Source organism: Pantherophis guttatus, chromosome 2 (assembly GCF_059756535.1).
Source record: "Pantherophis guttatus breed Tessera chromosome 2, ASM5975653v1, whole genome shotgun sequence".
NCBI lineage: Eukaryota > Metazoa > Chordata > Lepidosauria > Squamata > Colubridae > Pantherophis > Pantherophis guttatus.
Window position 1 is genome coordinate 120,853,477 of NC_142064.1, and position 13,519 is coordinate 120,866,995.

Genomic DNA, 13,519 nt, shown 5'->3' on the forward strand with positions numbered 1-13,519 from the left:
ATAAGCCCAATCGGGCTTTTGAGCGCATGGCAATAAGGCCAAGCGCTTATTTCAGGGTTCAAAAAATATAAGACAGGGTCTTATTTTCAGGGAAACATGGTACTACGTTTCTCTTCCAAATCAGTACCTCAGCCTCTTTAAGCCGCCGTTCAAACCAGCCCTTGGTGCCATCCATAGATTGGATCTGGAGGCGTAGCTCTTCCACAGTTTGTTGCATGGATTCCAGTTCTTGACTACGAGCCTAATGAAGAAGAGGAAGGAAAAGACGGCAGACAATCCCAAAAGGAGAAGAAATTAAAGACACCTAGAATGTCCTTTGTCCCAGGAGGGGGGAAAAAAACATAACAAAGTTTCACTATTTTAGTGTGACAGCCAAAACTCCCTTGATGATCCTTCCTAGCAAAGCCTTAGCAGTGATTTAATTTCTTGGCCCCAATGTATTGTGCATGTTAACAGACGTAACCCAGGCAGCAGCTTGCTTCTCATAAAGTTAGGGAGTTCTTCCTCCTTTAGAGGATGTGTCTTGAAATGCTCAGCTTTACTGAGAAAGGCAGGAAGAAAGACCAAATTTCTGATCCTTAAAGCTTGAATGTGGCCCTGGTACCTTCTCCTCCTTGAGCTGACCACGCAGCTCGTCCTCTTGCCGTTTCTTGTGCTCATGCAGCTCCCGCAGCTCCCGCTCATAGCGTGCCCTCACAGCCAGCATCTCTTTCTCATGCTGCAGACGGAGGTTACCGAGCTCTTCCTTGTGGCGTCCCTTTTCTTGCTGGGTCTCAATGGCCATCTCATCTAGCATGGCCTTGCGTTTCTCTGCTGTCTGGAAAGCAGAAGGCACAGCTCAGCCCTATATCCCACTTCCAATACAACAGGGAAGCCCTGGCAATAAGGATTCAGATAAAAAATTCATCATCCCTCTCTGCCCCCGAGTATAAAACCAGGTATACAGCTAGTCCTCGACTTACAACAGTTCATTTAGTTCAGCCTAGTTACAACGAGGCTGAAAAAAGTGACTGTTTTTCACGCTTAAGACCATTGCAGCATCCCCATGGTCATGTGATCAAAATTCCGATGCTTGGCACCTGACTCATATTTATGGTTGTTGCAGTGTCCCAGGGTCACATGATCCCCTTCTGCAACTGTGACGAGCAAAGTCAATAGGGAAATCAGATTCCCTTAACAACCATGTTACTAACTTAACAACCACAGCGATTCATTTAACAACATGGATAAGAAAGATCATAAAACGGGGGCCAGAATCATGTAATAAATGTCTCACTTAGTAACATGAATTTTGTGGTCGTACGTCGAGGACTACCTGTGCTTTAGTTTCAATAAAAGAGAATATTTGTAGCTCAGGGTTGAACTGTGAGGTGCAAAACCCACTTCCTTCTAGCACTGATGATGTTACTTAAGTAGTGAAATCTCTACAAGAAAATAACCAGGAGTACCAAGGACCCCATATTTTAATTTGATTTATATAGACCCGTGATGGCGAACCTATGGCACGCGTGCCACAGGTGGCACATGGAGCCATATCTGTGGGCATGCGAGCGTTGCCCTAGCTCAGCTCCAGTGCCCATGTGCGCGTTGGCCACCTGATTTTTGGGCCTTCCGGGCCCATCGGAAGTCGGGAAACGGGCTGTTTCTGGCCTCGGAGGGCCTCTGGGGGGTGGAGAAGGCTATTTTCGCCTTCCTCATGCTCCAGAAAAGCCTCTGGAGCCTGGTGAGGGCAAAAAACGGGCCTACCGGGCCCACTGTGCCATCACGTGCCAAAAGCATGGGAGTGTGGGGAGATCGCGCATGGGGGGCAGGGCGCATTGAATTATAGGTGTGGGCACATGCGTGCGCGACCCCCTGCGCTCCCCCCGCTTTTGGCACACAACAGCAAAAAGGTTAGCCATCATTAATATAGACCAACCTCACAAAGGCGGGGTGAAGGCATATAATGTGCCCAAGATTTTAGTTAAAGGTTGGTAAGGGATGTGCTGTTTATCTTGAGAAGCATAAATAAAGTTTGCCTATTTAGAAAGTTTGCATTTTGAGACCAAAATCCTTGGCTTCTTTAAAAAGACTAACCACTAATTTCTGGTCTTCAGAGTTGCACTGAGAAATTTAAAAAGTCTATGGGCTCTTTCTGGGGACAGTCAGGAAATCAGGTAAAAATGGAACGGCTTCCTTAGCCAGCAGATACCATTTTAACATCTTTCAATGTTCCCTTAGCTACTATTCTTCCTCCCATGCCCTTATCTCATTCCTCCTTATCCTTTCTTCTATTCTATTTTGCTTCAAATTTCATAAACTTAATACTGAATCATAGTTCATTCAGAGTAGAAACTCATAAACCCTAACTTGACATCCTGATTTAAGGGATTTTTGCCAAATAGTAGTGTGCTTTGAAGACAAATGGAATCACTTTAGAAACCTCAATGTAGAAAGGGAGAAAGAAGCAGGCCATGGTCTGGCATTCTTCTACTCATATACAAGCGTCAAGCCATGACTGAAATTGCCTGAATGAGCCACAATGTATACCTCCACTCTAGCTTACCTTCCGTACTTCATCAAGCTCTTGTAATAATCTCTCCTTTTCCTGCCTGAGTTCTTGAACTTGCTCCATAAGACGAGTACTGCCCCGGAGTGACTCCTACAATAAAAGGTGAAGATAATGAAAAATCCTATCTTCTAAGACAACCCTTTTGTTTATTGGCACCACGATTCTGTCCAGGGATGGGCTGCTGGGGGTTTGCAGAGGTTCAGGAGAACCTCTAAGATTTTGTGCAGTTCGGAGAACCCCCAAATCCCGCTCCTGGCTGGCCCTGCCCACCCTGCCCTGCCCCTCCCAGGAGTCCTTACGCAGCCTGTTTTGGATGCAGGTGTGTGCAGGGCGTGTGCAGAGGCTCAGGGAGGGCAAAAAAAGGCCCTACTGGAAGTTTGGGAGGGTTAGGGCCTCTGGAGCCTGAGGAGACCATTTTCATCCTCCCAGAGGCTGGAGGAAAGCCTCCGGAGTCCGAGGAGGGCAAAAACGCCTCCCCTGCCATGGTGCAGGAGGCTGACTAGGCCACGCCCACCATGGCCACGCCCACCCAGCAACTGGGCCCACCCCTGGTTTTGTCAGAGGCCATCCATTGCCTCTGACCGAAGACAATGACACCAATAAACAAAGAAGATCGATCACAAAACAGCCCTGGCCCGATTCCATATTATTGGACCATCAAAAGGATTATAGTAACTAGCTACATAAAGCACTTTGAGCATCCCACTTCAATTCTACACCTAGTCTAAGCCCTTGAAAGTAAGAGTGAAAACTTTTTCAGCTTGGGAATTTGTTGGGTGAATTACCTAGCCTCCTTTCACACTGACAAATTTAAAAGTAAGATTCAGGGTTAAAATACTAATCATTTGAAACGAAAGTATGTGGGATATTGGGAAGAACTTTGCTAACACACCAAAATGAGGGCCGGAACTCGGGTAGCAGTTGGGAAGGCCAACAAGAGTAGGAGAAAGAGATCAGTAAAGGGATCAAACCAGCAGAAGGCGAGTGTAAAAAATGAAATTTATTTATTTATTTAGAAATTTTATATTGTCACTTACTTGCACATGGTGACTCAAGGCAGATTACAAGGATATCAAAATACCGTATAAAAGAAATAAAAAGAATAAAAAGAAAAATAATAAAATAATAACCCCTCAATCACAACACACATTCATACTAGCCATTTAAAGGGCTCCATCCCGCTCTGGGTTCCCCAGGCCTGTTGGCAGAACCACGTCTTCAGGGCCTTCCAAAAGAGTGTTAGAGTAGGGTCAGTCTAATCTCTGGGAGGATGATGTTCCAGAGAGAGGAAGCCACCACAGAGAAGGCCCTTCTTCTGGGTCCCGCCAGATGTATTTTCTTAGGGGATGGGACTTGCAACATTCCTTGCCTCCCTGCTCTAGTGGGTTGTGTAGATGTGACCGGCAAGAGACAATCCCTCAGATAACCTGGTCCCAAGCCATGAAGGACTTTAAAGGTGACAACCAGCACCTTGAATTGCATCTGGAAGCAAATCGGCAACCAATGCAGTTCCTGCAGGAGAGGTGATACACGTGCACACCGAGGTCTGCACAAAACCATGTAGGTCGCTGCATTTTGCACCAGTTGGAGCTTCCGGATGCTTTTTAGGGACAGCCCCACGTAGGCCGCATTGCAATAGTTAAGATGGGAGGTGACTAGGACATGAGTGACCGTGAGTAAGGATTGAGATCGCTGGCAAAAGGGCACGAGAGGTAGCAAAACAGTCCTCTCGTGCCATAAAAATTTAACTGCTTGCTCCTTCTTTCTCCCTGCACTATAAAGGTTCAAAATGGGGCATTTTATATAGCTCAAGGGCGATAGTGGAAGGAAATACAGAATGTACAAATCGCTGGCTGGGCCTTGTAAGCAGCAGTATGAGCCTTGTAAGCAGCAGCATGATGCTTGGGCTATCACAGGGCCTGTATGGATCTAATGCCTTGGCCCACCTGCAATTGTGTGTTGAGGTCATCCCGCTGGGCAGCCAATGCCTCCTTCTCATTCTGACGCTGCTGCAGCTCATCTCCCAAGGCTGCCACCTGTTCTCGCATCAGGTTCATTTCTTGAGTCTTAGATGTCTGGATCTACAGGGCAAGAATGCAGCAGGACAAGAGAGGAAGGAAACAGTTAACAGTCCTTTCAGAAAATCACATGGCCCTATGACCTACCCTCCAAAGAGCACCCCTGGCAACGCTGTGGGTTTTCTTTTTCCTTAAAAAAGAACTACAAACCATAGATTTCCCCCTCTCCCAAGCACCCAAGCACATTTCCACACGCCACTGAGCTCTCATGTATTTTCTTTATTATTTTTTTTTAGTTTCACAAGAATATTTTTAATTCACTGTACGTGTCAAAATGAAGGATGCTGCTCTGATGTTACCCACTGCACACAATCATCTGACTTCATGGTTAATTGAAATTTACAAACCTGCTTCAAATTCCACTGACAATAGGAATTATTATGATTAATTATAATGGGTGCACACACATTTCTTAACAACAGAACAATCAAATGAAATGAGAAACTGGGAGAACTGCATGGTTTTGGCACTGAATCCTAGTCTCCTAAACTTGGACAGGATTGTTACCTCTGTATCAAGGCTCAGTAGTTTAATCTCTATGAAAACCCACAGAAAAGTGTTTTTGATATAGATGAATTTTTAAATATTTTTGAAGTGGAAATTAGCCTGACTTTTTCACTTTTTTTCTTTTTCTTTTACTTAGTCTACATTCCAGAATGTGGAACTATGGAATTTATATAAATTATGCTAACTTGTACTTGAATAAGAATTCTTAGCACCAGCACATTTTTATCGGTTTGCATAGAATTATCTAACTAATCAGAAATACTTAGTGATTTATGACTAACCAGGTTTCATTTTAAAAAGATAAATTATAGATTTTATAATTATGTTATCATGTATAACTTGCCTTTAAAAACTAAAACTTGGCTAATCAGAAATGAGCTTTTGGCCTACTGAAAAGAAAGAATTCTTAAAGGGATTTGTAGTACTTTTAAGCATAAAATATAGCGTAGTTCTTGCAATATCATAGATTCCAAGGGTTTTATTCCCATTTTTTTAAAAAAATGTAATTATTATCCAAAAGGTGCTTAAATACAGGTCACTTTCATTTCTGCAATGGCATCACACAATATTCTAACAACCTTTCTTCCACATTCACTTAAACCAGCCTTCTCCAATCTACAGCCTTCCAGATGTGGTAGAAGTATAATTCCCATAATTTCCAACTAGCATGCCTTACACCTATAGCGTTTGGGAAAGTTCAAAGTGCTGGAAGAAGTGTCAGGTCTAAGGTAATGTGCCAATAATGGCAGGTTTTCATACAACAGATGTGACTGTTGGCACAATCTATCCATGTCTTAAGACAGGAAAAAGGAATCTTGTCTTGTCGTGAATGACAAATCTAGCATCTGTGATATTTTCATCTTCCTTTTCATCATAGCTCCTAATCCCCAAGGATAGACGCACACAACGCAGAGAGAGAAAGAGAGAGAACTACAATGCAATCTTAGTCACTTTCTCCTAAAGTGACACAGGCCACTTCACAGGAGGACAACACAACTCACTTTAACAGAGCATTCCCCTCAAACACTTAGATGCTTCTTATTTTGGACAAGCCATGAGGAATTCCTGTTGTTTAAAGGCACGAAACAAGTAAAAATTGTAGGCTTCATATAGGCTTAACCAAGTTTGTTTGTTTGTTTGTTTTTTTAAAAAAAACAACTACTCTTCCATAGCCTAGAAAAAAGAAATCTGGGTCCCAAATCTTTCTATGACACAGTCCTGGGTTGTGTTACTGCCACTTTCATTGCAACTCTTAGCCACTCAAAAAAGATGGATGTCCCTGGGCTTAAATAGCTGCTCATCGTTGCTAAAGAGAAGCACTCTGTGGTTGTGCACTGATGAAGTCAGCTGAATAAGTTCCTTGAACCAGAGTCAGTATGATATAGCAGTTAAAATGCCAGACCAGGCTTGGAGATGCTAACATTCAATATCCCAGTTTAGAAGATGATTTGCAACTTATCTATTCTTACCCTATCTTATTCAATAGGAAATGTTGAAAATGGGTGCACATCTCTCTCTCTCACACACACACACACACACACACACACACACACACACACACACACACACACAGTATACTGGATGAAGGGAGGAATATAAATGCAGTAAATAAAACAGGAATTCTTCACACTGTTGCTGGTCATTTAGCCTCCCTTATGCTGCAAATATAATATACATACCCCCCTTGTAAAAATGAATAGCCACAGCCTTCAATTTCATCACCCTCATCACCACCTTCTACACCCCCCTGACCATTTGGCTCAGAAGGCAGAACCTGGTACCTGTTCTAAGGCTGCAAGGTTGGTTCTCAGAGCATCGTTTTCAGACAGAATGGTCTCAACCTGTTCCTGGCTCTCCGCACTTTGGCACGCAACCTGAGGGCCCACGAAGGACAGAATGGGCAACGGAAAGGAAGGAAAGAAAGAATGAGAGGCAGAGGGGTGGGGGAGCAAAAGCAGGAGGAGAGGAGAAAATAAGGATTAAAAATAGAGCAAAACATGGAATTAGCAGTCTTGGGAAAGGGTTGCGATTGGTTTTTATTTTGTTTTTAAAGAAAGCAAGCTCGGAAACCAATTTTTAAAAAGCGACACGTCAATTGCAATGAAAATAAAGCAATTAACTAAATAAACCACATTTCATTTACAATTACAAGGACGAGACACAGTTATTAGAGACTCAACATAACCGCCAAACCTGTTTGAGAAAAGAAGGAGGTTAAAAACAAGGAAAGCAAATTAAGAGGCGCGAAAGGCCCATGGGAGGACAGGAATCTAAGAGAAGAAACGGGACAATTAAATAGAAAGGAAGAGAGTAATTTCAGGGTTAAGTTCCTAATACTAAGAGCTATGATGTATCAGGATAGGTCTCCTGGGTAAAGACACTCCCCTTCAAACAAATAAGGTGGGGGAACACCCCCTTATTTAGCCAACAACTTATTGTACATTATGATTGAAGCAATGTGTACAACCATTTCAGCTATAAATTACTACATTTGAAGAAAAAAGATTTCCAGATAGTATTCAGATAAATTCAGATATTCAGGGCCTGGGTTAGGCCCTTCCACCCACAAATTGATCCTCATTGTCTATAATTTCTAAAGCAATATTAAATTGCAGAGACCCTGAACATTAAAGTATTATACAATTAAATAAGGGGCTCTTAGTCAGGCTTGGTCAGACCTACAAAGTATAAAGTGTAGTCAAGAGTGTGTAGTTGTGCTCAAGCCAAGAACAAAGTAGAACCAAGGGCTGTGACTGACAGGCAGATAATGTTAGGAGCTCTGTCTTTTGACAAACAATGTCATTTTAAGAACACATTACATTCCTCCGGCATGACCTTTCTCTATATATTTTCTGCACATTTTTATTCCTTCAGGTATTCCACACACCCACATCTTTTTTGGACCACACTTGCTAAGAACCAGTGTGTTCTACCATTATGAAGTAAACAAAGTGTAATCAAAGAAGCTAAATATGCTGACAGAGTTTTAACAGACTTGAAAAAAATCTCCAAATCCAATTCAAGAACCAGAGTGGAGTAGGGTGTGGAAACTTGTCACATCCATAGGTGTAATAGGAATCAGTCCACTTTAGATCACTACCCTAAGTTTTGTCCCTAGTGCCCCAAACACTGTTTAGCACTTGCTGTGCCACTTGGCAAACTGGGACAGTTCCAGATGCTAATCTGATAGGGTAGCCAGTCAAACCTATTTGGCTTTTCTTATTAAGTTAGTTAAATTGGCTTCTGGTATGAATCAAAATCTATTTTACAGAAGTCTTAATTCAGGGCTGGGAAATCAATCCCACAAGATGCTCATAACAACATTTAACAGTAGTCTAAAGCTTTGAGTTTCACAACCAGGATGGTCAGAGTCTGTATAAGCAATGGTATACAATAAACACAGCTTTTGTTTATTAAAAAGAGTAAAATCCTTTAACATTGTGAAATATGGGTTGGAAAAGTATTCAAGAAGCGTATGCTGAAAAATCCCAAAAATGGAGATTTCTAGTGGTTAGAGAAGGCCCGGGATCAGTGACTCCCATGATGATACCAATGGCTGAGGTCCATACGCCAAAAGAATCAGCCTGGGATTTGCTGAAGTGTTGCATAGTCTTTTCAAAATGTCAAGCTCATCTCTTGACTAAAAAATAAAGTTTAGAATGCACCCTAAATGTAAGCTAAAACAGACAGGATGTGAAACTCAACTTTTAGGAAAAGAAATCCTTTAGGGATTTTAGAAATCAACGCTCAATAACAAAAGCAAAAACCGAAAATTTAAGAAACGGCCTCGTTTCCTACAAAAATGTGGTAATTAGGTAGTCTAATGAACAGATTCACTGTATATATTTTTCCCTCACTTTTTTGAATAAATCATTACAAGATAGCATACAACAATTAAAACAAGGATACAACTCTAATCTCTGATCCTGATACACAAGGTGATAAGGACGAGCATAGGAGTGGTTGTAGGAAGCTCAACCAGTGTGGTATGAGACATTATAGCTCTGCTTTTTAATTACACCATCCTGATTATCTTTTCTGTTCCTTTTCCTAAAAATCTGTGATATTTCTGAAAACAATGAAGTTCTCTATCTAACGATACATCCATTTTTTCACCAATAATCCTATTTTCATTACTGTGTATATTTGGAAAATTAAACTAATATGAATGCACCGAATTGGGATTGACAGTCCATCTTGGCCAGAGGTGTATACTACTGTAGGAATATGTTTTTGAATTAGAAGTTTGAACCAGTGAGAAAGTACTAGAAATGGAACCAAATATGAAGAACAAAGGTGCAAAAGAAAGAAGTGGAAAAAGAAGGATTCAGAAAGAATAAAATTCTTGGTAATGTATATGATTATGATCCTGAATTAAGTAAGTCAGAAATTCTCATTTATAGCTTTATTTATAACTTACAAAATAATTATGTTATCAATAAGGAATAACTGGTAAAGATGGATTTAACCTCACATGAGCATGTCCCAAAAGTGCTTTTTCAAGAGGCAACTGGACTTTTTTATTTTTATTTGAAGACACCAATGTTCACATTTTGGACAGAGAGGACTGCTGGTTTGAAAGAGGAGTCAAAGAGGCCATCAATGTCAAAATTGAACAGCCCTCTCTCAACAGAGGGAGAGGGATGCAACATTATCTATCTCCAGTCTATAACACAGTCCTTTCAACAGTTCCAAGAGAGCTCAACACCCATTGCATTACTCAGCTGACTCCGAGGCCAGGTGGCCTCAGCAAGAAAGCAAATGACCAGCTGTCTGTAAGAGATACTCATATGAGCATAAGACAACAGATTCACAAATTAATCCACTTTATGTTCCAATGTGAATATCTTCCAGGAAATGACAACGCTATAGCAGACAGCTTATCTCAGCCTCTATCTGCCATTTTGACAAACAATATGAAAATATGGATAAAAGTATAATTGCACAAATAGCTTCAACCACTCAAGAGGGACTGCATTTTCAGTATGGACCACAGCTTTGAAGGCCAATGATATACCTTTGACCCATAGTATATTGTCATCCAAAGATGGTAATGCAGTGTTCAAATACTAGAACTTTTATGATCATACTAGATAGCCCGTCATCCATGGGGCCATTCTTACCGGATTCCTCAATGCTTCCAACAGTGACAGAACTGCCAATATCCAGCCTTCACTGGAAAAGCTGGGATACATTGAAGAGATGTATCGGCCTTGAAAATAGCCCATGTTAAACTGTATAGCATAGTTAAACATCAGCACAGCAAATGTTTTATGACATTTTGTATTAATGTTTAATAAAATTTGCCAAATTTCAAATCCATGGGAGTCATGGATCCCAGATTTTGGACGCATTTTGTAAGTTAGCCCGTTTTGTAAGTTCGCCCATTAGCATTACTGTTATCCTATGTTGCATTGTTTTGCGCAATTGAAGGTTATTGGCATGAGAGTTTTAGTAATGCCTAGATCTAAATGGATAACTGGTATAGATCTACAAGTTATCCTTTTTCAATGTTGAGGAAGATGTAAGCAATAGTAGCTAGATCTACAAAGGTCACAAGAGCATCATATTCAAAACACATTCCAGATAAAATTGCTAGTGTTCTACAAGGCATGAAGAAGGACACTGAGGAACCAATCTGGAATTGAGAGACAACCATCCCATACAGGTTTAATAAATTATTATTATTATTATTATTATTATTATTATTATTATTATTATTATTATTATCTTCAATAGAGATTCCCAAAGAGATCCACGAGATAATTTTGCTTTAAAATTAAGGGAACTTTGAATAATCAAACTGGAAACGTTAATGGTGCTATAGCCTGAAGAGTTATTTTCTGATAAAATAACGATAGATGAAATATCCAATTCATGGCTGCTATGTATTTTTTTTTCCAGAAAAGTGTTTAAACTATTATTTAAAAAAATAATAGTTTAAAATGGAATACTGCTTACTTCACTTTAAGTAGAACAGCACTTCCATCACAATGGCATAAAACACAAAAACTGGGCCTTTATATCATCCAAGATGAAATGGCTCAGGGAAAGAATAAACAAAGTGGTAAAATAAATTTTACAATAAACTACAATCCAATAAGAGCCTGGTGGCGGCAGACTAAAGCATTGTTATTAACAGTTATTAACATCAGCTGCCTGCAATTACTGCAAGTTCAAATCTCACCAGGCTCAAGATTGACTCAGCCTTCCATCCTTTCTAAGGTAGGTAAAATGAGGACCCAGATTGTGGGGGCAATAAGCTGACTTTGTATAAAAATATACAAAAGTATGAAGGCTATTGCTTAACGCATTGTAAGCTGCCCCGAGTCCCCGGAGAAGGGCGGCATATAAATCAAATTTAAAAAAAAATACCAAATTGGAAGAAGCCACAGCCACTCTATGAAATCCCATTTGCATACCAAAGCACATGGCAAAGAAGATGTAAGGCCTCAAAAAAGTATCACTGGCAACATCTTACAAGGTTTCCCATAGCAACTCATTGTGAGGATCAAGTTATGTGTAACTGTGCCCAGAGAAACAGCATAGACTTAGGCAACATGTGAATCTTTAAAAGGGAATCAAAGAATATGGCTTTCAAGTAGAACTTGGATTATACTTGAAATCAGGAGCCAACCTTTCACCCCACCAGCACACTGAATTTTGGTGGTATATTGGGGGCGGGCTGGGGGTCATCTCCCTCCTACATACACATGTAGATATGTAATTTTTATTAAGAATGTTTATTAGAATAGTAAAATCTAATACAATCTGAACTTATAGAAAGAAAAGAGAATAAAATAGAGTGCAAGGAAAAAAGAAAAGAAAAAAGAAAAGTAGAAATATAATAAAGAAACAGCAAAGATTCTTTAATTCTTAACATTATGATTAAATTCAGTTCAGGATTTTTTTAATTTTGTTTTTCTTTTCTTTTCTTTTTTTATTAAAAAGTTTTATCAAGTATTACAACAATTTTTTCCCATCCCTCCTCCCCCCTTCCCTCATCCTCCCACCACCCATCCCTCATCCCCCCTCTCCCTCCAACCCCCCTCCCCCCCACCCACCCACCCTGGACTTCCCAGAGCAAATACAGGGTATAACATTTAACAAACATAAACTAAAATATGCTAACTTTCTGTAGGCTCCATACTCCTCTTGCTCTTTAACTCCCCTTTCAACTAACAAAACATAAGTAAAAAAGAAAATGTTGGTTTCATTCATAAGCTATTTGAAAATTTTTAGTCCGATATTTGTTTTGAATATAGTCAATCCATCTTCTCCATTCCGATATATATCTTTCATTTGAATGGTCCTTCAAGTATGCTGAAATTTTTGCCATCTCTGCTAAATTCACTACTTTTAATGTCCATTCTTCAATAGTAGGTAAGTCTTCCTTCTTCTCAGTTCAGAATTAAAGGGCAGACTCATCTGGCAATTTCAAACTTGTTATTCCAAAGACCTCCAATAGCTTAAAAATAATTAATGATCAATTTCCAAAAGTGATTAGAAAATGAGGTTCGCAAACGTGGCGTCCTTTAAAAGTTTCTGCTGCAATTGTAAGCAGGATGGCTAATCCCACTGTTGCTCGGGGTTGAAACCTGCGGAAAACCACTGTCTGTACTGGTAGTCCTCAACTTACAACCACAACTGCATTCTTAACATCCCTGAAATAAAATTAGCCTCACCTATGTTGGTTGCATCATGACATCACCAATTTCCTATTGGACTCTGAGGAAAAAGTACAATTCTCAAAACCTCAAATATTTCCCCATTCCTGTTTTAAGATGAGAAAGTGGGCTTCGGTACTATGGACTTGGATGAATTATCTGAAATTCAAGGCAATTCAGTTACAGTATATATTGTGAAGGGAAAGAAAATATTTAGAGTATATCCAAACATATATCAAGATAAGAGCTGGCTTCAAATGAGGATGCTAAGGATGTATTTTGCTCTATTTTCTAGCTTTGGCACTGCTGAAAAGACAGAAGGGAAAAAATGGATAGTTCTGAACAAAAAATCACCAACTGATCGTCCAAATACATGTGAACCACCAGAAAGATTTTAAAATTTCATTTTTTGAGATTTTAGTTGAACTTTGCAGTCCTATTTCTAGTTCCAAAACAGGTAATAACAGTAACGCTCTTAGGAACGTCCGTATCTCATGATTAAAATAAAACTGATGAACTCTTGACAGGTGAAAATTCCTCGGAGCGACATGGTCAATTCACCAGAGTGAATTACCCTTCAGGAACAAAAAGTTGCAACTAGGTCTTTGTTGATCAAATATTGTAAATCAAAAATCAATTGGGGCTGGGTGAGTCACTTTTATAGTAAGGTATTAGCCTGAAGCATTGCTCAAGAAGTGTTGGGGAGAGGAAGAAGA

General features: G+C 40.1%; 1 protein-coding gene across 4 annotated transcripts in view; it reads right to left on the reverse strand.

The window, feature by feature from the left end:
- Positions 1-13,519, reverse strand: part of GRIPAP1 (GRIP1 associated protein 1) — a 77,490-nt gene that overhangs the window by 41,207 nt on the left and 22,764 nt on the right. For 2 of the 4 annotated variants that reach the window (XM_034434052.3, XM_034434051.3), the window contains exons 13-17: positions 6,918-7,010; positions 4,498-4,632; positions 2,546-2,641; positions 605-817; positions 128-241 (exon numbers count right to left, since the gene is read on the reverse strand). In XM_034434052.3, coding sequence (XP_034289943.2) covers positions 128-241; positions 605-817; positions 2,546-2,641; positions 4,498-4,632; positions 6,918-7,010 — 651 coding nt within the window. The remainder of the gene's footprint in view (positions 1-127; positions 242-604; positions 818-2,545; positions 2,642-4,497; positions 4,633-6,917; positions 7,011-13,519) is intronic. The other 2 variants (XM_087888693.1, XM_034434053.3) reach the window with 1 other exon arrangement.